The 27,122-nt window shown below is 38.0% G+C and overlaps 1 protein-coding gene across 2 annotated transcripts in view; it reads right to left on the bottom strand.

Moving 5' to 3' along the window:
- OCEL1 (occludin/ELL domain containing 1) overlaps positions 1-26,509 on the bottom strand; it is a 57,697-nt gene extending 31,188 nt beyond the window's left edge. The window contains exons 1-3 of one of the 2 annotated variants that reach the window (XM_053702875.1): positions 24,769-26,509; positions 19,201-19,379; positions 18,200-18,371 (exon numbers count right to left, since the gene is read on the bottom strand). In XM_053702875.1, coding sequence (XP_053558850.1) covers positions 18,200-18,371; positions 19,201-19,379; positions 24,769-25,872 — 1,455 coding nt within the window. In that variant the 5' untranslated portion in view covers positions 25,873-26,509. The remainder of the gene's footprint in view (positions 1-18,199; positions 18,372-19,200; positions 19,380-24,768) is intronic. The other variant, XM_053702876.1, reaches the window with a different exon arrangement.
- Positions 26,510-27,122: the final 613 nt, after the last annotated feature.

Here is a 27,122-nt window from a genome sequence, read left to right as displayed (position 1 = left end):
CCATGAGACCGCAGGAAATATAACAACATTTATGAGTGTGATCTTGCTTGTTGAAAGTAAGGCACCTGAACCAGATATCGTCCAGATAAGGTGCTACTGCAATGCCCCGCAATCGGAGCACCGCCAGCAGGGATCCCAGAACCTATGAAAAAATTCTGGGAGCCGTGGCAAGACCGAATGGAAGAGCCACGAACTGAAAGAGTTTGTCTAGAAATGCAAACCTTAGAAACTTGTGATGGTCCCTGTGGATGGGAACATGCAGGTATGCGTCCTTTAAATCCTCTGTGATTATAATTGACCCTCTTGGACCAGAGGATGAATGGAACGAATAGTTTCCATATTGAAAGACGGCACTCTGAGAAACTTGTTTAGATTTTTGAAATCTAAAATTGGTCTGAAGGTTCCCTCCTTCTTGGAAACCACAAACAGATTGGAATAGAATCCAAGACCTTGTTCCTGCCTTGGAACAGGAACAATCATTCCCAGGTCGGAGAGGTCCCGTACACAGTGCAAGAACGCCTCTCTTTTTGTCTGGTCTACAGATAATCTGAAAGCAGAAACCTGCCCCTGGGAGGAAAGGTTTGTATCCCTGGGACACAATGTCTACCGCCCAGGGATCTTGAACATCTCGAACCCAAGCCCGAGCAAAGAAGGAAAACCTGCCCCCCCAAGATCTGGTCCCTGATCGGGGGCAGGCCCCTCATGTTGTCTTTGACCCAACAGCAGGCTTCTTGGATTGTTTTCCCTAGATCCAAGACTGATTGGGTCTCCAGGAAGGCTTGGACTGCTCCTGCTTGGAGGAGGGAGTGAAAAGATTTTCCTTGAAATTCCGAAAGGAATGAAAATTACTCTGACGTCCTTTTTGTTTATTTCTCTTATCCTGAGGGAGGAAATGTCCCTTACCTCCTGTAATATCAGAAATTATCTCTGTCAAACCAGGCCCAAACAAGGTCTTTCCCTTGTAAGGAATCGCCAAAAGTTTAGACTTAGATGACACCTCCGCAGAGATTTTAACTATAAAGCTCTGCGAGCCAATATGGCAAAGCCTGAAATCTTAGCTTCCAGCTTAATAACCTGAAGGGAATCATCTGTAATAAAGGAGTTGGCCAATTTAAAGGCCTTTATCCTATCTTGGATTTCTTTGATGGGAGTGTCTGTCCAAATAGAATTAGACAACGCATCAAAACAGTATGCTGCCGCACTAGTGACAGTAGCAATACAAATCGCATGAAGCCATTGTAAACCCTGAGCAATCCCTCTAACTTCTAATCCATAGGATCTTTAAAGAAGCAACTATCCACTATGGGAATAGTGGTTTTCTTGGCTAGCGTGAAAATTGCCCCTTCCACCTTGGGTACCGTCTGCCCAGACTCCTTGATAGAGTCTGCTATAGGAAACTCTTTTAAATATAGGGGAAGGAGAAAAAGGGTCTCTTCCCATTCCTTAGCAATAATCTCTGTAGCCCTATCTGGTACAGGAAATACTTCCACCATGGAGGGCACGCCAAATTACTTGTTTAGGATTGACTATGACAGTAGTATCGGAGTCGTCCAGGGCAGCTAAACCTCCTTAAGTAGTAAACAGAGGTGCTCTAGCTTAAATCTGAAGGATACAACTTCAGTATCAGAGGAAGGAATTACACTGAATCTGAGATCTTACCCTCAGGTGATACCAAAATATCCTCTTCTTCAAACTTATAAGAGGGAAAGTTTGGAATAGATACAGTCGTGACAGAAACCATACACACTGATGTTTTACATTTCCTCTTGCGCTTTCCCTATAGCAAGGGAATTTGGAGGAAAAGCATGGCACTGTATTATTAATAAAAAAAATTGGGACACCTGAGGGGAAAAAATGCGGCATATTTTGAACATTGTCAAAAAACTCCTAACCAATAGTGGCTCAAAAGCCTAAAATTGTGTGTTCTCTCAACACATGAGGAACAGAAAAGGACTGACGGACTATATAATCATTTAAACAAAAAGGATATCTGTAATCTATAACAGTCTTGATCCCTCTTAACAGAAATAAAATAAAAACATATAAAATTTTACTAAACTTTTATACAGAAAAAAACGTTACTGTCTCTTAAAATTTTAAAAGTAACTGCTTTATTTTTGATGAACCGCAAAAAAAAGTAACTTTTAATTTTGAACTGAAAAACAGAATTGCTTTATTTTTACAAAATAACGATTCAACACACTTCAAATAGCTTTTACACCTCAGCTTTAGCTCTGCTGAGTTGTCCACCTTGTTGGATTACCGGAGATAAAGAAAACCGGAACCAAAACAGAGCTGTTGCAATTAATGTTAAACTATCTTTTAATCCGTTTTAACTAAAAACGGCAAGTAGCCAGATTTCTCTCATTCAATACCGTAATAGAGAGAAAATATGTGCGCAACAAATAATTCTACCGCCACACAAGCCCCGCTCATCGTGGGAGTGTCAAAATTAACGTGTCAGTCGACATTTTATGTGAAGCTCCGTAATAAATAACTAACAGAGTATCACCAACATTGAGCCTATCTCCTCAAGTCCCCAGTGCCTGCAAATGCTGCTTTATATAATCCCCTTATTATTATTCCAGGAAAATAATAAAATGCCATATTTTTTCCCTAATGAATAAAGTGCCTAAACTTTTTCTGAGTCCTTTTTTTCTTTACTAGCCCCAGAAAAAAGTAAAGTTAGCACTTACCTCATAAATCTGCCAGGCAACAAGGCAGCTCACTAGGTTTGAGAGGTCCTCTCCCTCACATGGACCTGTGGAAAAAGATATAAAGACTGAGTAATCTTACTCAGGCTTTCAGGATTAGGGTAGCATAAATATATGGGAGGCGCAGTTCCCATTGCTCTAAAGCCACCACTGCTCTACTGAGGAGACTGATATGGACTACGGCTACACCCCAGAATAAAGCAGCACAATCTTGTACTACTTAAAAAATAATAAACTCTTGATTGAAGAATCTTTTACTAACACCTAACTTTACCACTTCCTTGCTCTAATGTAGGCAAAGAGAATGACTGGGGTGGGAGGGAAGGGAGGTGGAATTTAACAGCTTTGCTGTGGAGCTCTTTGCCACCTCCTGCTGGGCAGGAGTGATATTCCTAACAGTAATTGATGATGATCCGTGGACTCATTGTGTCATTAGAAAGAAAAGCATTTTTAATTTGTTTTAAAAAATGTTTTCCCCCCAATTGATTCTGCAGTGTCGGATCCCCTCCTAGCCCCCAACTCCCTGATCCCCCCCCCCATACAGCTCTCTAACCCTTCCCCCTCTACCACCCTCTAAAATAGTGTATTTCTTTTTTATTACATTTGATATTTTCTGTAGTGTAGCTGCCCCCCTCAATAACCTCCCTCCCTCCCCCTCCCAGATTCCTTGCCCAACATTTAGAGAGCCCCGCCATTTCTATACAAATGTTTGTTTTTTGCAAAAATTTGCAATCGCTGCAGGAGCGCGCGCACCCATACCCACCCTTCTCCCCGACCGCTTCCGTCGAGTGTCGGTAACATTGCAGTGTAACTAATATACCCACAAGACATGGATGGTCCGCCCACCCGCCTCCCATCTGCTGCTCCCACCCACCAATGATCGGAGCCATCAATGCCCGATGCAGAGAGGGCCACAGAGTGGCTCTCTCTGCATCGGTGGCTAAACTTCCAACCACCTTTGAAGTGGTTGGAAGCAATCTAGATCTCTTCCACCGCTTGATACCCCTGAGGATGCACGTCGTTGGTCACTAACTAACTTTTTTTGTAGAACGTACCTTGTACATCCTTGGTCCTTAAGGGGTTAAAATAACATTTTCTATCATGAAAGAAACATTTTGGGTTTCATGTCCCTTTAAATCATGTTAACACATGTGAACTTCATGCTGCTTAATTTAATACTTATAAGTGACCTATTAGATTCTCTCCATGACAAAAAGAGACAAGAGGAACATATAAGTAAAAGAATGACGTAACTAGACCAACTTCATAGCATACCATTAGGAGGTGCTTTATTTCACATATCCTATATCGGTTTCTTATTTGCATAAACACACCCAGATCCAAGCCTTTTTCACACAAGCACAACTGAATCTTATTGGATTTAGGTGCCCAATACAATGTGACTCTGCCTGAAATGTCTATTACACACAACCATATCCAGATTAATGTATGGTTACACAAAAAACATTACCTTTTGACTAATCAGTGGCCTAGATTCATAGGGGGTACATTTTAAGACCACTGCTCCTTAACTCGTCCGCCACCTTTTAGGTGGCGGACTGCAATCATCCCGATCAGATACGATCAGGATGATTGATACCCCCTGCTAGAGGCCGATTGGCAGGGCGCGGCATTGCACAAGCATTTCACTAGAAATGCTTGTGCAATTTTAAATTCCGACAGCGTATACTGTCGGCATTTAGCGATGCAGAGATATATATATGTCTGCCCGGGGTATGATACATCTACCCCAAAGACTCTGTTAAAGGGACGCTGAACCCAAATTGTTTCTTTCGTGATTCAGATCGAGCGTGTAATTTTAAGCAACTTTTTAATTTACTCCTATTATCAAATTTTCTTCATTCTCTTGCTATCTTTATTTGAAAAAGAAGGCATCTAAGCTAAGGACCCAGCCAATTTTTGGTTCAGACCCTGGACAGCACTTGTTTATTGACGGGTGAATTTATCCACCAATCATCAAGAACAACCCAGGTTGTTCACCAAAAATGGGCCGGCATCTAAATTTACATTCTTGCTTTTCAAATAAAGATGCCAAGAGAATCAAGAAAACTTGATAATAGGAGTAAGTTATAAAGTTGCTTAAAATTGCATGCTCTATCTGAATCACAAAAGAAAAAATTGGGGTTCAGTGTCCCTTTAAGGTTGCTGTACAAATGAGATGATCTTAGAAATTAATTGAGCATTGTTTACCCTATATTTTCCACCAATTTATTAGTGGGTGTTCTTGCCGTTAAAATCTATTTTTGAGGTGCCCAATATATGATATTTTTACGATTCAAATGAAAACTTGCTGGCAACATGGAAAAGCAGTAATTAAAACTGCAACAACTAGGCAGCACGCTTAAAAAATAAGTTATGCAAATGTTTGTAATTGTATAATATGTGCATGTCTGTTTTATAACGTAAAGTAAGCTCACTGGATAGAATGAAATGTGCTCAGCACGTTCTAGAGGCGTGGGCAGGATATTTTGCCTACACCTTTGCGCAGCAAGCATGCAGTATTTATAAAGACTGTCTCTTTGAATATCTCATGTCACAGTCATATCTCATGAATTTTGAAAGCTGACCTGGTTATCTCGTTTTTATTTTCCTTTTGTTTCAAGGTTTTTTTTATTTTTACAAATGTTAAAGTGGGCTTTGTTTTCTATTTGTTTTTTTCTGTAAGGTTTTAAAGATGTTTTTTGAAGCTGATATCCATACAGTGGAACAGGTTCTATGTGCCCACCAAGGGCGTAACTAGACCTCACTGTGGCCCAGGGCAAAGGGTGTGCCAATTTTAGTGCCCTTTCTGGCTGTTTGCAGTCAGCAGAAGCTGAGCTGTCAGTCACATATGCACACAATGTGCTGCTTCTCAATCCTCATAGTAGCAGGTTTTTTGGTACAGTAAAACTGTGACAGCCGCCATATTGTACAGGCAAATCCATACCCCTTATAGCCACACCACTACTGAATGCAGGACCAAATGTGCCCCATAGAAGAGCGGGTCTGGTCTCAACTGAGACCTCTGAGACGCCTGTTGTTACCCCCCTGGCGCAGATGGTTACATGTCAAGTATGGTTCGGTTTATTAAAAAAGAGCTTATGGGGCATATTTATCAAAGCGTCAATCTCAGTGCATTTGCCGGCGTCAATACGCTTGCACATCGCTGCCGCGGATCACATACGATCCCCTTATTTATCAAAATAACTGTAAAAAACACGCACGTCAAAGTACGGTGGGATGAGCATCGGACTGTTGTTAACTAACAGTCATCGATGTCACAGTTATTCGGGTTTTTCCCAACTTTATTTGTATTATTTCATTACTGTCCATGAACAAGCACATTTCTCTAAACCTAATCTTTTATTTTTCATCTGTTATTTTCCAAGAAATAGCTACATTTATACCTCAACAAACAATATCTTATAGGAAGTTATTTTTATATTTATTTGTTATATGATACTTTCACATAAATGAATGTGTATTTGTATTTCTAGAAGTCATGATATGCTTTTATCTCTTTTTTTTTTTATAAATGATTATTAATGCTAGAATTTGTACACATATCTTTGCACATACTTGTGTGTGTGTGTGTGTGTGTGTGTATATATATATATATATATATATATATATATATATATATATATATATATATATATATATATATATATATATATATATATATATATATATATATATATATATATATATATGTGTGTGTGTGTTATGTCAGAAATCTTTTGCAAACATATTTACATGTCCCTAAGTTCCTTTTTTTGTTCTAAACAATGTTGTCTGTCATATCTCTGTGTTTATTTATACCACAATATGTATATATTGTAAATGTATTATTATTATGAGCAGGAATAATTGTGAATATAACATGTAATCAGGGTATCTTATGCATTTATTTGCAATCAATGGATATTTTAAGAGCTGGGCCAGTTTTCTCTCTGCACCTGTCTAACTCCTCCTGATTGCAATCTAGTTTTAAAAACCACCCCTTCACAGGTGTTATAAAATTGGCTGGCATATAAAATGACATTTCTTACTGTAAAAGAAATTCAAGAGAAGGACGAAATACACTGAAAATAGCATGATAGTAAAGAGGTGATTTTAATTCCTGCTGTATCTGAGACGTGACAGTTTAATGTTAGGTGGGCTATCCGTTTGAGCTTTCAGTTTAAGATTATATTGAATTAAACATCAATTAGAATTTTAAAATCATTGTCTAAAATATTACACTGTGTGTCCTAATGTCAGCATCAATGTTTATCTTTAATACTAATTTCACATATACATACTTTCAAAGTATAATACACAATGTAACAATACACAATGTAACATGTCACTTACAAGTTCTGATGAGTGATCAATGACACAAGTATCGAGCAATTTGATTCATTAGTGATAGTTTATAATGAATATTTGAATCAGATTGGCTGATGTCATAAATCATGTGATTATGCATATTCCAATCAAAAGTTGTTGAAAAATTCACTAGTGTGTGGGTTGTTTAGGAGTTTGCGTCATAATTGGTGCGAAAAGTGTTGAGTCAAATTTGGCGCGAAGTGGAGAGTGTGACTTATATTACATGGCTTAAAGATGGTGCACATAGATTTTTCCAAAAAATAAAAAGGAAGTTAGCTATATTATATTGTGTATTTATTTCATTTTTATCTCTATATCTATTAGTGCAACAAGTTTGGGGCAAAATTTTGTACCAAATATGGAGAAATAATATTGTCCCCTTGCTTTGTAATGAGAGACAAAGTTGTAGCATAATTCATAAGTAGTAATGTATGTTACATTTTTATCCCTATATCTACTAGTGCACCAAATGTGGAGCAATAATATTGTTTGATTTAGAAAGGGTATATCATTTTAATAACGTTTCTAATTTACTTTTATTATGTAATATGCTTCATTCTCTTGCAGCATCGAACATAAGCTTTCTGTGTTTTCAGACTCCCATTGAGTTCTATGGCATTCGCGACATCAAGGGTGGGCAGATTGAAAACTAGGTACGCTGTGTTGGAATACACACGAGCGTACCTGTTAAATGTTTGATAAATTGGGAAATGGGTCAAATAGAGTCAAATCTGAATTTGAAACATCTGTAATGACGCAAGCATCGATCTGCGCCGGATTGAGATCGCGAGATCGTATATTACATCACAAATTTCAACATTTGCCGATCTTGACGCTTTGATAACTACGGCGGATCAAATTTTGCAACAAATACAATGCAGGATTCAAACGTATTTTCAGTTGACGCTTTGATAAATATGCCCCTATCTCACAACTTGTGGCAGGAACGAGGGGCAGGTGCAAATCTTTACGGGTTTGGGATGCTGCAGCAAATTTATTCGGTAAGATATTTATTTCACTCAATTTTATTAAAGCTAGGCCGATATACCCATAATTCACAGAAATACAACTAGTGCCTGCTTAAGGTCTATATGCACTAAAATCCTGCTGGATCATGCCTCATATACACAACATAAATGACTCCACATCCTTTTCACTGAAAAACAACCACCTTTTATAAGATTTCATTATTTTTTACATACAACTACAAAAAATATTTTGGTCCGTCCAGGCTCACTGTTGTACTTGCATTGCCCTATGTGCATAATTACACAAAATATCCAATATCCACAAATCCATGTAAATTTATAGATTTATAAAAAATAAATCAATAAACGTACACAGAGTAAAAACAGATTAACAGCCACAATGGGCTGTAGTGAGTTTTGTGAATATTTAAATTAGTAGTGCTCAAAATGTTGCATACTGGGTTTTACAAGGGGAAGGCTTTGGGTCTGGTTCAGTGTTTAATTTGATTTTCTAATTCTGTTTTTAAGACATGTTCTTGCACAGTGTAATGCAGGTCTCTTATCAGCAGAGAAGCAACCAGCAGCCAATGTGTGATGCCTGGAGTGGGATGTAATACCTAGGGGAACCATTTAACTGCTGCTTTTTCTTCTGACAGGCACTGAAGGAAGCTGATACATTTAACAAGGACAGACCAGGTTACAGATGGGTCCTGTTAGTGGTGTGGGCAGTATATATAACCCAAACCACTCATTCAACAGCATATACCGCAGAAGGAGCATTCTGGTTCATTGCCCCATCAGCCTGCACCAGTGGTGGCCTCTCTCTAATCCCCTCACTATCTATAAACCACGCGCTCATACATTAAATGGACATTCTCGTTAAAAGAATGCTGCAGTTCTATAGACCCAGCATGCAGCTTTACATGGATCTGCAATACATGTGCATTAATAAAGGCTGCTTTAACTAAGAGATTAGCACTGTCTAAACACCCCAGTGCTGATCTCAGAGCATGCACAGCTGCTGTCAATCAAATATAGCTCAGAGCGAGCATAGTATATCTGATCCAATCACTGAGACAGTGGGTAACAAAAAATGGAAAGTGGCCTTTTTAAAGGGATTGTAAAGTTTAATGAATAAAATACTTAGCTTTGCGTTATGGTAAACGCTGATCCTCCACCCGCAGTTTCTGCTTTCATTAGCATATAGATGACGATCCGGCCAGAGGGGGTCCCACAACGATTGGAGGAAGCCGGATTCGTCATTGATCTGCTAAAGAAAGCAGGAGCTACAGTCGGAGGATCAGCGGTCTGTTTACCATAATGCAAAGGTAAGTATTTTTAAAAATAAGCGTCTTTGTAAAGTTTAATGATTATGATACCGGTCACTTATTCACTAAACTTTACAATCACTTTAACTTCACACATATTTAAAGGGTTTGTTATACTATATTATACTTTATCCTCAAACATTTATTAACCTCTCCCACTCTCTAACTCTGTTACCCCCTCTCACTTTTTAATTCCTCTTTTTTATCCCTATCTATAGAGGGACAGTAAAGTAAACATTAAAGGGAAAGTCTAGGCCAAAATAAACTTTCATGATTCAGATAGGGCATGTAATTTTAAACAATTTTCCAATTTACTTTTATCACCAATTTTGCTTTGTTCTCTTGGTATTCTTAGTTGAAAGCTTAACCTAGGAGGTTCATATGCTAATTTCTTAGACCTTGAAGGCCACCTCTTTTCAGAATGCATTTTAACAGTTTTTCACCACTAGAGGGTGTTAGTTCATGTATTTCATATAGATAACACTGTGCTCGTGCACGTGAAGTTATCTGGGAGCAGGCACTGATTGGCTAAACTGCAAGTCTATATATTCACCCAGGGAGTTAGGAAAACAGCACCTTTGTCTTTCTTTTTCAAAGGACTTGCCAGGTCCCAAAACAATCCAAGAACAAAGTATATTCCAGCCTCCAAAATTCTTTAAAAGAACCTTTATTTCCACATGTTTGTTGCTGAGGACCCTATGTGGAAATAAAGGTTCTTTTAAAGAATTTTGGAGGCTGGAATATACTTTGTTCTTAAACTGCAAGTCTGTCAAAAGAACTGAAATAAAGGGGCAGTTTGCAGAGGCTTAGATACAAGATAATCACAGAGGTAAAAAGTATATTATTATAACTGTGTTAGTTATGCAAAACTGGGGAATGGGTAATAAAGGGATTATCTATCTTTTAAAACAATACAAATTCTAGTGTAGACTGTCCCTTTACACTTAAAGGGACACTGAACCCAATTTTTTTTCTTCCATGATTCAGATAGAGCATGAAATTTTAAGCAACTTTCATATTTACTCCTATTATCAATTTTTCTTTGTTCTCTTGCTATCTTTATTTTAAAAGCAGGAATATAAATCTTAGCAGCCAGCCCATTTTAGGCTCAGGACCATGGATAGTGCTTGCGTATTAGAAGCTGACATTTACCCACCAATAAGCAAGCATAACTCAGGTTCTCAGCCAAAAATGGTCCGGCTCCTATGCATCACATTCCTGCTTTTAATAAAAGTTAAAAATAAAATTAAAATACTTTGGTTTGTGGGGCCAAACTGGGTATTGGCAGACAGCTGCCAGTACCTAAGATGGCGGTAATTAGGTAGGGGAGAGGGTTAGAGAGCTGGAGGGGGGGATCAGGGAGGTTGGTGCTAAGGTAGGGGTCCATCACAACTAAAATATTTTATTATTTTTATTTAAAAAAAAAAAAAAACTCTTTTATTTAGTACTGGCAGATTTTCTGCCAGTACTTAAGATGGCGGGAACAATTGTGGTGTGGGGGAGGGAAGAGAGCTGTTTGGGAGGGATCAGGGGGTGGGATGTGTCAGGTGGGAGGCTGATCTCTAAAATTAACCCTGCAAGCTCCCTACAAGCTACCTAATTTAACCCCTTCACTGCTGGGCATAATTAACGTGTGGTGCGCAGCAGCATTTAGCGGCCTTCTAATTACCAAAAAGCAACGCCATATAAGTCTGCTATTTCTGAACAAAGGGGATCCCAGAGAAGCTTTTACAACAATTTCTGCCATAATAGCACAAGCTGTTTGTAAATAATTTCAGTGAGAAACCTAAAATTGTGAAAAATGTAAAGTTTTTTTTTTTATTTGCTCGCATTTGGCGGTGAAATGGTGGCATAAAATATACCAAAATGGGCCTAGTTCAATACTTGGGGTTGTCTACTACACTAAACTAAAGCTAAAATTAACCCTACAAGCTCCCTAATTAACCCCTTCACTCCTGGGCATAAAACACGTGTGGTGCGCAGCGGCATTTAGCCTTCTAATTACCAAAAAGCAACCACAAAGCCATATAAGTCTGTTATTTCTGAAAAAGGGGATCCCAGAGAAGCATTTACAACCATTTATGCCATAATTGCAGAAGCTGTTTGTAAATAATTTCAGTGGGAATCCTAAAGTTTGTGACAAAATTTGTGAAAAAGTGAACTTTTTTTTTTTTTATCGCATTTGGCGGTGAAATGGTGGCATGAAATATACCAAAATGGGCCTAGATCAATACTTTGGGATGTCTTCTAAAAAAAAATATATACATGTCAAGGGATATTCAGGTATTCCTGACAGATATCAGGGTTCCAAAGTAACTAGCGCTAATTTTGAAAAAAAGTGGTTTGGAAATAGCGAAGTGCTACTTTTCTTTATTGCCCCATAAATTGCAAAAAAAGCAAAGAACGTGTAAACATTGGGTATTTCTAAACTCAGGACAAAATGTATAAACTATTTAGCATGGGTGTTTTTTGTTGATTGTAGATGTGTAACAGATTTTGGGGGTCAAAGTTAGAAAAAGTGTGTTTTTTTCAATTTTTTCCTCATATTTTATTATTTTTTTTTTAGTAAATTATAAGACATGATGAAAATAATGGTATATTTAGAAAGTCCATTTAATGGCGAGAAAAACGGTATATAATATGTGTGGGTACAGTAAATGAGTAAGAGGAAAATTACAGCTAAACACAAACACTGCAGAAATGTAAAAATAGCCATTGTCATTAAGTGTAAGAAAATTGAAAAATGGTCCGGTCATTAAGGGGTTAAAGGGATTAGATAGAGTATGACATTTTTGAATTTACTTATATTATTCATTTTGCTTTGTTCTCTTGGCATCCTTTGTTAGAGTAATCCTAGGTGATCTTAGGAGTGTTCATGTGTCTTTAGCCAACTGGCAGCTGTGTTTGCAACAGTGTTTATAGCAATGTTATACACTTTTGCAAACACTGCTGCCATAGCCTGCTAAACACTTGTGCAGCTACTAAGATCTTATCATCCTACCTAGGTTTACTCTTTAACAAAAGATACTAAGGGAATGAAGCAAATTTGATAACAGAAGTAAACTAGAACATGAACGTTTAATTTTGACTTTACTGTCCCTTTAAATTAAGGTTTCCCCCACTCTGTAACCCTATTCTTTTTAACCCTAATCTCTCATAGCTAGATTACAAGTGGAGCGCAACTAATAGCGTAAGGGTTTGTTATCCTAACAGCAGCCTTGTGTAAAGAGTAAAGGACAATATGGTATTACAAGTAAATATATAACTTACTTTTTAATATAGATATGAAATTCATATTCCCGCCCACTTCAAAAGTCAATTTTTTCTGTGAGCTAATGGTTTGAATTGTTCTCCAATCAGCGCTCTAGCTACAACAAAAGTGCCATGTGGGGAGAGTGCTAATTGGAGAACAATTCAAACCGTTAACTCACAGAAAAATTTACTTTTGAAGTGGGCGGAGGAGCTCGGGGTATTTGAATTTCATAGCTATATTAAAAAGCAAGTTACAGCGCAACGTCATTACAACTGATGAATTAAATTCCATCTAAAATATCACTAACATTCCGGATCTGATTTTAAAAAGGGGAAAGTTTACCATCACTTTAATCATCTTTTAGCGTATTTTTAATGGTGTCAATGCATCTCATTTGCACTATTTCACCTGCTCAGCTTATGTAAAATTATTTCTTGTGTAGAAGTGTTTATTTAAACCACTTTTCAAATGCAGTTTTATATATATATATATATATATATATATATATATATATATATATATATATATATATATATATATATATATATATATATATATATTTATATTTATATTTAGATGTGCACATCTTTATATAATTTAATTATTTTTTTTTGCATTAATAAATGGGTATTTAAAGTTTTAACACATTTTTTACTGCAAACGTTTTATTGTTCTATTTTATATAAGTGCTGTTCTGAAATCTGAAGTCTTTAGTATATTTTTTGTATTTTATTTTATTTCCACTCCTGCAATTGTATGCACCCATATATTATAGTGTTTCATCACTATAATGTGCCCAACAGTTTTTTTTTTTTAGCAAGCCCTATACTTTGAATGGATAATGCAGGGTGCACTATTATTGCTCATATTACAAGTGGTGAGTAACGTGTTGCCCTTGAACACAACACAAAATAGCGTTAAAAAATGTAGCGCTCTTGGAGACCTGAAATACATTTTTAACTGTTATTGTGATTAAATTGAACTTACTTTCATGTTAAAACAAAGCTTCAAACCAAATATAATGTATATTCCCCCCCCACAAATGACATAATTATATCAAGCCCCTAACAATGGTTGTGGTTTCTGTGAAATATTTTGATCTATCACATTGTTTCAAATTTGCATATTTATTATCTCTATGCGCGTTCCTGATTGGCTCATTGGCTGTGTTCTGCTCAGGAGCTGCAATGCATATGGCTGAGGAGCAGGATATTACCTAGGTGTTTAACCCATGTGCAGGGTTTAAATACATAGTAATATATAGGATCAGTAATGCATTTTTGTCCCCTTAAAGGGAAAGTAAACATCTAATAATGACAACATTTTTCTGCAGTCTTTCTATAGATTAACATATCAGCAGAGACTCAGAGGCCTAGTTATCAACGTGTCTACTTACCTGCCATCGCCGGCCCCAATACGCCCGCCTAAGCTCACCTACCATCGCCGCCGCGGACCTGAATACGCTCGCCAAAGTTATCAATAAAGCTGTCAAAAAGCCGCGCACCAAGTACGGGGCGATGAGCAGCCGACTGTGATAGTTATCACTCATCCGATCTCGCTGCTCTTCGGCTTTTTCCCAGCTTTATTGCTAGCCTGTCACTAAGCGCCCACACTAAACTACACTGTTCTACCCCCTATACCGGCGCCCCCGGAGCCCCCCGCAACTAAATAAAGTTATTAACCCCTAAACCGCCGCTCCTAGACCCTGCCGCAACTATAATAAATGTATTAACCCCTAAACCGCCGCTCCCGGAGCCCACCGCCACCTACATTATACCTAGTAACCCCTATCCTGCCCCCCCTATACCGTCGCCACCTATAATACATTTATTAACCCCTATCCTGCCGATCCCGGACCCCACCGCAACTAAATAAATTGTTTAACCCCTAAACCGCCGCTCCCGGACCCCGCCGCCACCTATATTAAACGTATTAACCCCTAATCTGCCCCCCCTACACCGTCTCCACCTATAATAAATTTATTAACCCCTATCCTGCCCCTCCTACACCGTCACCACCTATAATAAATTTATTAACCCCTATCCTGCCCCCCCTACACCGCCGCCACTATAATAAAATTATTAACCCCTAAACCTAAGTCTAACCCTAACCCTAACACCCACCTAACTTAAATATTAATTAAATACATCTAAATAAATATTATTCTTATTAACTAAATTAATCCTATTTAAAACTAAATACTTACCTATAAAATAAACCCTAATATAGCTACAATATAACTAATAGTTATATTGTAGCTATTTTAGGATTTATTTTTATTTTACAGGCAAATTTCAATTTATTTTAACTAGGTACAATAGCTATTAAATAGTTATTAACTATTTAATAGCTACCTAATTAAAATAAAGACAAATGTACCTGTAAAATAAATCCTAACCTAAGTTACAATTAAACCTAACACTACACTATCATTAAATTAATTAAATAAATTAACTACAAATACCTACAATTAAATAAACTAACTAAAGTACAAAAAATAAAAAAAACTAAGTTACAAAAAATAAAAAATAAAAAGTTACAAACATTTTAAAAATATTACAACAATTTTAAGCTACTTACACCTAATCTAAGCCCCCTAATAAAATAACAAAGCCCCCCAAAATAAAAAAAATGCCCTACCCTATTCTAAATTACAAAAGTTAACAGCTCTATTACCTTACCAGCCCTTAAAAGGGCCTTTTGCGGGGCATGCCCCAAAGTATTCAGCTCTTTTGCCTGTAAAAAAAAAATACAACCCCCCCAACATTAAAATCCACCACCCACACACCCCTACTCTAACCCAAACCCCCCTTAAATAAACCTAACACTACCCCCCTGAAGATCATCCTACCTTTAGCCGTCTTCAGACAGCCGACCACCGATGGAACAGAAGAGGACATCCGCAGCGGTCGAAGTCATCATCCAAGGGGCACTGAAGAAGTCTTCCATCCCATTGAAGTCATCATCCAAGGGGCGCTGAAGAGGTCTTCCATCCGATTGAAGTCTTCATCCAGACTGCGTCTTCAATCTTCATCCATCCATCCGGAGCGGAGCGGAGCCATCTTCAGACGAGCCGACGTGGAGCCATCTTCTTCCACCGACGACTTCCCGACGAATGACGGTTCCTTTAAGTAACGTCATCCAAGATGGCGTCCCTCGAATTCCGATTGGCTGATAGTATTGTATCAGCCAATCGGAATTAAGGTAGGAAAATCTGATTGGCTGATTGAATCAGCCAATCAGATTGAAGTTCAATCCGATTGGCTGATCCAATCAGCCAATCAGATTGAGCTTGCATTCTATTGGCTGTTCCGATCAGCCAATAGAATGCAAGCTCAATCTGATTGGCTGATTCAATCAGCCAATCAGATATTCCTACCTTAATTCCGATTGGCTGATAGAATCCTATCAGCCTATCGGAATTCGAGGGTCGCCATCTTGGATGACGTCACTTAAAGGAACCGTCATTCGTCGGGAAGTCGTCGGTGGAAGAAGATGGCTCCGCGTCGGCTCATCTGAAGATGGCTCCGCTCCGCTCCGGATGGATGAAGATTGAAGACGCCGCCTGGATGAAGACTTCAATCGGATGGAAGACCTCTTCAGTGCCCCTTGGATGATGACTTAGGCCGCTGCGGATGTCCTCTTCTGTTCCATCGGTGGTTGGCTGGCTGAAGTCGGCTAAAGGTAGGATGATCTTCAGGGGGGTAGTGTTAGGTTTATTTAAGGGGGGTTTGGGATAGAGTAGGGGTGTGTTGGTGGTGGGTTTTATGTTGTTGGGGGGGATTGTGTTTTTTTTTTACAGGCAAAAGAGCTGAATACTTTGGGGCATGCCCCGCAAAAGGCCCTTTTAAGGGCTGGTAAGGTAATAGAGCTGTTAACTTTCGTAATTTAGAATAGGGTAGGGCATTTTTTTATTTTGGGGGGCTTTGTTATTTTATTAGGGGGCTTAGATTAGGTGTAAGTAGCTTAAAATTGTTGTAATATTTTAAAATGTTTGTAACTTTTTATTTTTTATTTTTTGTAACTTAGTTTTTTTTATTTTTTGTACTTTAGTTAGTTTATTTAATTGTATTTAATTGTAGGTATTTGTAGTTAATTTATTTAATTAATTTAATGATAGTGTAGTGTTAGGTTTAATTGTAACTTAGGTTAGGATTTATTTTACAGGTACATTTGTCTTTATTTTAACTAGGTAGCTATTAAATAGTTAATAACTATTTAATAGCTATTGTACCTAGTTAAAATAAATTGAAATTTGCCTGTAAAATAAAAATAATTCCTAAAATAGCTACAATATAATTATTAATTACATTGTAGCTATCTTACGGTTTATTTTACAGGTAAGTATTTAGTTTTAAATAGGAATAATTTAGTTAATGATAGTGTAGTGTTAGGTGTAATTGTAACTTAGGTTAGGATTTATTTTACAGGTAAATTTGTCTTTATTTTAACTAGGTAGCTATTAAATAGTTAACAACAATTTAATAGCTACTGTACCTAGTTAAAATAAATTTAAATTTGCCTGTAAAATAAAAATAAATCCTAAAATAGCTACAATATAATTATTAGTTATATTGTAGCTATATTAGGGTTTATTTTATAGGTAAGTATTTAGTTTTAAATAGGATTAATTTAGTTAATAAGAATAATATTTATTTAGATATATTTAATTAATATTTAAGTTAGGTGGGTGTTAGGGTTAGGGTTAGACTTAGGTTTAGGGGTTAATAATTTTATTATAGTTGCGGCGGGGTCCGGGAGCGGCGGTTTAGGGGTTAACATATTTATTAGAGTGGCGGCGGGGTCTGGGAGCAGCGGTTTAGGGGATAAAAAGTTTATTAGAGTGGCGGTGGGCTCCGGGAGCGGTGGTTTACAGGGTAATACATTTATTTAGTTGCGGCGGTGTAGGGGGGGATAGATTAGGGGTGTTTAGACTCGGGGTACATGTTAGGGGGTTAGGTGCAGACATCTCCCATAGGAATCAATGGGATATCGGGCAACAGCGAACATGAACTTTCGCTATGGTCAGACTCCCATTGATTCCTATGGGATCCGCCGCCTCCAGGGTGGCGGATTGAAAACCAGGTACGCTGGGCCGGAAAAGTGCCGATCGTACCTGCTAGTCATTTTTGCCGAACTTGTGTGTGGAACATCTGGAGTGACGTAAGAATCAATCTGTGTCGGACTGAGTCCGGCGGATCGAAGCTTACGTCACTATATTCTACTTTTGTCGGCAGCAGGGCTTGATAACTAAGGCGAATGAGCCTCGCCACAAATACGCTGCGTTATTCCAGCGTATTTGAGGTTGACGGCTTGATAACTAGGGGCCTCAGTGTTATTAAAATAGCTTAAAACATTGGTTATTGCAATTGTTTTTCAATGGTCAAACTCCACCAGTTTTTTTATTGGGAGGAGGAGTTTTGGTCCGAAATAAAAAAAAAACCCCCAATGATGTAGCATTGTGTATGACAAGGATTCTCTGAAATACTTCTGTAGGTTTACATCTAAAATACTTCTAGTGTATACAAAAGCTTTATGTGTGTGTTTCCATTCATTCAAATTTACCTTCTGGCTCTGAGGTCCACTTTTTAGTTTGATCATCATGGCGTCTAACTCTTTAAACTTCAGCATTGCAGCTCTCACCTCTCGATGCAGTTCTTTATACTCAGCATACTGATCGTTGAAAACAGCCTTGTATCTTTCTTTCTCTTCAAGATTCATAATCTCTGGATATTTCCTGCAGAACAAAGAACAACAAACAATATAAGTTGCATCATCAACCAGTGTTCATGATCAATCAAAAAATCCTATTCTGCCAAGGGAAGCTGATACCTGAAAAAACGGTTTCACTTTATCATGCAGATACAACATATAAAGATGCCGTATAAAGTATAGTGTAGAACATATATGTGCACACATAAAAAAAGTTGTTTTGGATTAACAATTTGTTTGTGATCAAAAATCCTTTTGTTCGCTATTTCCTTTGGGAAACATCTACAGGAGAGTAACCTAAATATAAAGTTAAAGTGGTAGCTAGTGCTACTGCTACAAGTTTTAAATGGGGTCACAACTGGCCAATAACAAAAGTGAATTTTAAATACTTATTGGATGACACTGCAATAAATCACCCGACAAGGAAATTGCTAAATATTGAATAGTGTAAATTTGAACTTTTTGAAGTCTTTACCGCCTCCAAAAATACTTTGCCGCCTACAGAGAAGCCTTGCCCGCCTTAAGAGTAATGTTTTTAACAGTATGAATTAATTAAATACCCTTTTTTGTCCCTCTTGCATGCATTTGATTTGTTTGTTTTTGATAAAGGGACGTTCATTTATCATTTTTGGACAGATGCAAAAATATGTCAAAATAATTTTTGGCAAAGTGAATTTGGTCTAACCTGAAGGACCATGATAGCTGAAGAATCAACACTTTTTCTCTTACACTTTAGCTCTAATTTTCCTATTAATTTCCTATCTAATATTTCATGCCAGGTTTTGTCCACTCTTCTTCCTGCCCCTTCTCTCTATTCCCTCACACAGTTTGATGTGGTATATTAGGATGCTTACAGTACATAATCTGCTACCACATAAGGTTTGGGTCTGTGCCCTGTGGGGATAGAGTAGTTTAGAGCTCCACTGTCACTGCCCTTCTCTGAGAAATGGATCGTCTTGATGACTTTGCTTTTCATATCACCCAGATGCTGAACCTCATCCTCGAACATTATCCTCTTGGGCTTGTGTATTCTCTGAAAGCAGAAAGTTAGAACTTGCATATAAATTGTCATCTAATAGACAAAACTGATAGAGAAACATTTTGGGCGATGGGTGGTTTCCAGTACTACTGGTGGATATGTACTGCTGTATCTTTAATGAAGGGATGCAGAAGTATGTGTGTTGGAAGGCTGATGGTGAAGAAAGATGATGTTTTTTGAATGTACAATATTGATATTGTTAAAGGGAAGTTGAGACTTTTATTTGAGATGTTGTGTGGATAGATACTCCATATGGCCAAATGTATAAGGAAACCCCTACTAATTACTGAGTTCAGGCGTTTCAGCAAAAAACACTGCTAACCAGTGCCTAAAATCAAGCAGAAAACCATGACATTTCCATAGATTGAAAGTACAATGGGTCATACTGAAGATCTCAGTGACTTTAAATGTGGCATAGGATGCCAACTTTGCCACAAATCAGTTCTACCCTAAAAGACCTGTCAACTTTGAAGTGGAAGAATCAAAGGGGACAAAAAACAGTCTAGTAAAGAAGTGGTAGACCACAGAAGCTCACAGAGCGGGGCTGCTGAGTGCCGAAGCTTGTACCACATAAAAAACCCTATAATCTGTTGCATCACTCACTACAGAATTCCAAACTGCCCCTTGAAGCAACAACAGCACAAGAGTTGTTTCCATGGATGGGCAGCTGTACACAAGCCTCACATCATTAAAGACTATGTGGAAATTGTTTGGAAATGTCCTTTCCTATTCCAGCATGACTGTGCCCTGTGCACAAAGCGAGGTCCCTGAAGACATGGTTTGATTTGGTGTGGGGCAACTTAAAGGGATATGAAACCAAATTGTTTTCTTTCATGAGAGCAGGCAATTTTAAGAAACCTTTACTCCTATTATCATTTTTTCTTCGTTCTCTTGTATACATATTTAAAAAGCATGGATATAAGTTTAGGAGTCGGCCCATTTTTGATTCAGCACCTGGGTAGCACTTGCTGATTGGTGGCTAAATGTAGCCACAAATCAGCAAGCGCTAACCAGGGTGCTGAACCAAAAATGGTCCGGCTCCAAAGCTTACATTCCAGCTTTTTCAAATAAAGGTACCAAGAGAACAAGGAAAAATTGATAATAGGAGTAAATTAAAAAGTTGCTTAAAATCGCACGCTCTATCTGAATCGTAAAAGAAAAAAAAAATGGGTTTCATATCCCGAATGGAGCTTGATGCCCCTGTTTCCACGTGAGCCTTCAGGCTCGCCGGAAACAGCAGTTATGAAGCAGGGGTTTAAAGATCGCTGCTCCATAACTTGTCCCCCTGCTTTGAGGCCGCGGACATCAATCCGCCCGATCCTATACGATCAAGCTGATTGACACCCCCTGCTAGCGGCCGATTGGCCGTGAATCTGCAGGGGCCGGCATTGCACAAGCAGTTCACAAGAACTGCTTGTGTAATGATAAAGGGCGACAGCGTATGCTGTCGGCATTTATTGATGTGCGGCGGACATGATCCGCTATATCGGATCATGTCTGCTCACACCTTAATAAATAGGCCCCATAGGCCTTGATTACATGTGGAGTTCAATCAATAGCACAGGGTATTATCTTGTGCTCTGCCTCACACAAAGAATAATGCACAATCTGCTATCTTAAAGGGACACTGTACCCAAATGTTTTCTTTCGTGATTCAGATAGATCATGCAATTTTAAGCAAATTTCGAATTTACTCCTATTATCAATTTTTCTTTGTTCTCTTGATATCTTTATTTGAAAAAGAAAGTCCAGAACCTTTGACAGCACTTGTTTATTGGTGGATGAATTTATCCACCAATCAGCAAGAACAACCCAGGTTGTTCATCAAAATGGGCTGGCATCCAAACTTACATTCTTGCTTTTAAAATAAAGATACCAAGAGAATGAAGAACAATTGATAATAGGAGTAAATTAGAAAGTTGCTTAAAATTGCATGCTCTATCTGAATCACAAAAGAAAACATTTGGGTTCAGTGTCCCTTTAACCAAAGCTTTTTAAACCAGCCAAAACGTTTTTTAGCAAGCAATATACTTTAAATGGACAGCACTTGAATTACAAGTGGTGAGTTAAGTGATGCGCTCATGTGGAATCCATGGACCGAAACCCAATTTTTTTCTTTCATGATTCAGACAGAACATGTGACTTTAAACAACTTTCCAATTTTTTTCTATTATCTAATTTGCTGGATATCCTTAGCTGAAAAACATATCAGGGGCGGCAATGCATTACTGGGACCTAGCTGCTGATTGGTGGCTATTTGCTACACATAAATGCCTCTTTTCATTGGTTCACCAGATTTGTTCTGCTAGCCCCAGAAGGTGCATTGCTGCTCATTCATAGAGCTTGTGCATTATCCAACATGAATATGACACGAGGACTGCATACTAGCAATGTTAAAGGGATATGAAACCCACATTTTTCTTTCATGATTCAGATAGAGTATAACATTTTAAGCAACATTCTGATTTACTACTATTATCAATTTTACTTTGTTCTCTTGATATCTTTAGTTGAAAAACCAGAAATGTAACTTAAAGGGACATTAAACACCAAGTAAATGCTAGATAGAATGATACATTCAAAGAAAAGATTAGCTTGAGAATAACATAGATGTATTTTTTTAAAGTTTCATTAACTGTTTAAATAGTGACAAAATAAGTGTAAAGTTTTAGAGGCTAATTTATCAATGTCTGTCCGACATGATACGCTGTAGCGTTTTATGTCCGACAGACATCGCTGAATGTTGACAGCATACGCTGTTGGCATTTAACAATGCACAAGCAGTTCACCAGAACTGCTTGTGCAATGCGGTGTAAATCAGCCTGATCGTATATGATCGGGCGGATTGAAGACCGCAGCCTCAGAGGCAGTGGACCAGTTAAGAAGCAGTGGTCTTAAGACCGCTGCTTCATAACTGCTGTTTCCGGTGAGCCTGAAAGCTCGGGCGGGAACAGGGGCATCAAGCTCCATTCGGAGCATGATAATTCGGCCCCATAGTGTCTATAAGACAATAGGAACTGCCATGTTGTAACTTAGGTTACATTCTCTGCTGTGGCCAATTAGGGACAGTTATAAATAGGTCACTAGAGTGTGCAGCCAATGGCTGTGTGGAATATAACAGTGTTCTGCACTTTCATTTCTAATAAGAACTGAAAAGTTTACAATTTCAGAATGGAATTACAAGAAAAGGAAACAAAATAAATATTGAAAGTATATTCCATACTTGTTTTTATATATACGATTTATCATTTTATATTACTATCTCAAAGTGTTTAATGTCCCTTTAAGAGCCGGCCCATTTGTGGTTCAACACTTTGGGTAGGGCTTGCTGATTGGTGGCTACATTTAACTACTAATCAGCAAGCACTACCCATGTGCTGAACCAAAAATGGGCCAGTGTTCTAACAGAATAGCAAACATGTCAGATCAGCAAACGAATCAAATGGACAGATCAGCTATCTGATCAAAAATACTCACCGCACATGCGCTCCTCTGCGTAATCATATTCCAATGCCTGCATGTCACAACCCATCAGATTTTATGTTGTAAGTGTGGTCGCGCGCACTAACAACATAGCCATCAGATTGTTGGACACTTGTTAGAGCGCATGCGTCTACAAGCGCCTATATATATATATATAAAACCTGCTACAAATTATATATACATGGGCATTACGCTCCTCCACGTAATCACATTTATTCCAAAAAATAAAAAGTATTCAACAATCTGATGTCTATGTTCTTAATATACACAGCTGCAAATTAAATACATTGTAATATATATAATCATTCCTTACATTTTTTTTAATTTGCACTTAGGCACAGCTGGTACACTTATAGTTAGTGTGGTACCCCTAGGTACAGCTGGTACAAGATCAGATCAGATTGTTGGACACTTTTTATTTTTTGGAATAAATGCCCATGTATATATAATTTATAAAAAACATGCCCAGTAGATGCAGTTTGTGACAGGTTTAATTTATATATATATATATATATATATATATATATATATATATATATATATATATATATATATATATATATATATATATATATATATACACGTATATATATATATATATAAAGCATGCGCTTTAACAAGTGTCCAACAATCAGATGGCTATATTGTTAGTGCGGGTGGTCGCACTAACATAGAATCTGATAGGTTGTGAAGTGCAGGCATTGGAATGTGATTACGCGGAGGAGCTCGTGCGCGATGGGTATTTTTGATCAGATAGCTGGCGGAATGTCACTTCCCTTTGATGATCTGATATGTTTGCTATTCTGTTAGAACACCGACTTCTAAGCTTACATTCCTGCTTTACAATTAAAGATACTAAGAGAAAGGATTTTTTTTATAGTAGGAGTAAATTATAAAGTTGCTTAAAATTGCATGCTCCATCTGAATCATGAAAGGAAAAAAATTGGGTTTCATATCCCTTTAATGCTTTAATGAAGGGAAATGTGTGCAGATAAAGGACACAAGGTTAGATATACTATGGATGAATTGGGAGGGAGCAGAATGTATATCTGAGTGATGGAGATGAAGAAAGGTTATCATAGGAAACAACGGGTAAGGATAGATAGATAGATAGATAGATAGATAGATAGATAGATAGATAGATAGATAGATATAGATAGATATATGTGGCATAGATGTGATGACAGAGGAGAGATTTATAATGTGGTATTTGAATTAAGATGTGAGGAGGAACGAGAGAGGTATAAGATAAATGGATATGGTGAAAGATGTAAGTTGCAGATATGGCTGAAAGGTAAGACGCTTGTACACTTGTGAAAAGGGCAATATTTGGGAGATATAGGGTTTTTTAGGGTCCTAAAAGTTATTAGTAAGAGAGTAACAAAAATTATTATTAGATGTATATACATATTCTGGTGCCCCATAAAAGATACACAGCTTTTCCAACATGACATGAAAGTCAGAATTAAACGTTGATGATTCAGATAGAGAATGCAATTTTAAGAGGCTTTTGCATTTACTTTTTTTTCTCAATCTTACATTGTTCTCTTAAAAACCTTTATTGAAAAGAAAAACCTAGATAGGATCATCAGCAGCAATGCACTGCTGGCAGCTAGCCGGTGAACAGTGACTACACATATACGCCTCTTGTCATTGGCTCACCAGATGTATTCAGATAGCACCCAATAGTGTACTGCTGCTCTGGAACAGATTTTAACTATATGTTTAACTCCTTAGCAGGAGTTAAACACACAATTCAATGCAATAAATAATATATTTAAAAAATGCTGTTTATGACCATTTATCTCCTTTCTTATATTTTGTACCAACGTAAAGCATTCTATCACTTTGCTAAAAAATATCTTTATCCCATAATAAACTTGATTAAGCCCTCCCTCACCTGGGCCTTCCTTGCTTGCCTGCGTCTCTCCTCATGCCTCCACATTTTGAGACACACCAAGGAGCTGACCAAGTACAGAAACATATTGAAGAAAAGAAAAGCTATTGCAGCCACCTGCCCCCCTTCCACCCTACAAAAGGCCACCATCAATGGGTTGACAGCAAACACAGAGTAGCAGAGGCCCCCACGATTGATGTCATTGACATAAGCAATACCAGCTGCCATGTACAGTAGAAACATGATGATGTTGATGGCAAATTCTGTGAGAGGCCACCAGTGGGAGTCTAAAAGGATAGTCCGATAGTACATGGTCAGGCCCAACCCCAGCATAATCAAGGTGGTTAGCAATACCAGACTTGCCACAACTATCACAAATGGAGTCATTGGGCCATAGTAGCTGTAGCCACCAGGCAATGTTCTTTGGAGTTGTGTGCCAAAAAGGTTATACCATTGGTAGTCCTTCTGGATATAGGCACAAGTACAGGCAAATACCATCCCACCCAAAAGCAACTGTACTCCTGCCAGGATCCTGAGTAAACCAGGCCATGACTTCATGTAGGAATATTTTAGGTTGTATGCTTCTACCTTTTCTCCATAGTTTGATGAATGGTGGCTTTTCTTCTCCAAGAAACCTGGGGATTTCTTGGCTTCTATCACCTGGTTCTTTTCTAGGCTGCTCAATGTCCTAGTGTGAACATCATTTCTATCCTCAAAACTTGTGTCTCTACTGTCATCAAGGAGGGGTGTAACAGGTGGGGAGCATTGCAAACCTTCAGAAGCCTTTAACGTAAAAGGCTTTTCCTTGGTTCTGCTCTTCCGAAATACATTTTTCCAAGAACTAGGGAAGAAACGTCTTATCGGTTTTAAGCCACTAGAAGCTATGGTCTCCAAACCTTGCTGATGTGGAGCTGTTCCAATCACTGAGTGAGGCTCCTTGTCGTAGTAATCAAATGAAAAACTAGGGGCGTCCCCCCATTTTGGTGTCTCATCCCAAAACCGTGCCCCTAGTTTGTAAGAGTCCTCTGAGGTATCTGCTGGCCATATCATTGGTTTTCTGTTTTTTTCTTTCTTGAAAACTGAAGGAATAGACGCCATAGCAATCATTTCAGTGTTGCTTCATAACAACTGCTGCTGAAAATACATCTGTAAGATTCTGTTCTCTTCCATATCCCAAAGGAAGAGTTGCTCCAGTTTATGAACTCACGTGATACATCCAACTTTCCTTCACAGAGAGAAATGGACAGACGGGAGGAATAAAAGGAAATAACTGAGCCAATGTGATTCTGGCTGCCTTGTGGTCTCACATAGCTGGTAGCAAAACAGTTATTTTAGTTTATAATTACAATAATGTTCTGAATTTAAATTGCGTGTCATAGGAAGAACTAAGAGGAAAAACGTAAAAGGGAGGAGGTGCTTGAATGAGAGAGAATAAAGAGCTCAAGATAAAAAATAACAAGTGGAAAAAGGTGAAAGGATAAAGAGAATGCAGGGATTGAAAGGGGAGGGATTAAAAGATAAAAGACACCGTCATAAGCAGACAAAAGTTTTTTCCTCTGGAGATAATTTGTTTGAGATGCATTTGCAAGAATCCGCTATCCTTGTGCGAAAAGTGCTACAGAGTTCATACTGTGGCTTTTCTGCTTCAAAGACCAGCACAGTCAGCTGCAAGGCTCTTCTCACTGTCCCCAATCTAACACAGGCTAGAGAGTTTCCGTCAGCCAGACTGTTATCTGGGAGTTCTGTATATTTCTATTACCGATTAACTGCAGGGAGGGGCAGCTCAAACAACAGGAAAATCTTAAAGCGACAGCCAAGAAAAGTAACAAAAAAATAAAATAAAAAATAACTACTGTGAGGAAAGTAGAAGCAACGTTTCCTTTCTCTGCCAGAACACTGCAGATATTCAGCAGGAGTTTGCTTAACATGATTAACTATTACATAAATCTGGTGCAGGTAGGAATGATTGCTCTCAGTACAGGGAAAGTAATCAGAGAAACTCTGTTACTAGCAGCCTCTGCATTAAAGCTGTTGTTACGTTATAAGATAGTATAAGGGTAGCATAAGACCCATTATAAGATAGTGTGACACACTATCTGAGGTCTGTTCTCCTGATAACACCATGGATTAGTGAGCTCACACTAAAAAACAAAAACCAAAACTATGTAAATCTCTTCCTCTGCAATCACCCAGACTCAGAAATCTGTAACAATTTTACATACATAGGGCTAGATTACAAGTGGTGCGGTATATATATTTTTTGCAATTGCGAAAACTTCGCTAGAGTTAAAGTGACAGTCAAGTCCAAAAAAACCTTTCATGATTCATATAGATTATGTAATTTTAAACAACTTTCC

This window comes from Bombina bombina, chromosome 2, assembly GCF_027579735.1.
Source record: "Bombina bombina isolate aBomBom1 chromosome 2, aBomBom1.pri, whole genome shotgun sequence".
Taxonomy (NCBI): domain Eukaryota; kingdom Metazoa; phylum Chordata; class Amphibia; order Anura; family Bombinatoridae; genus Bombina; species Bombina bombina.
This window is presented reverse-complemented; position numbering and strand designations above follow the sequence as displayed.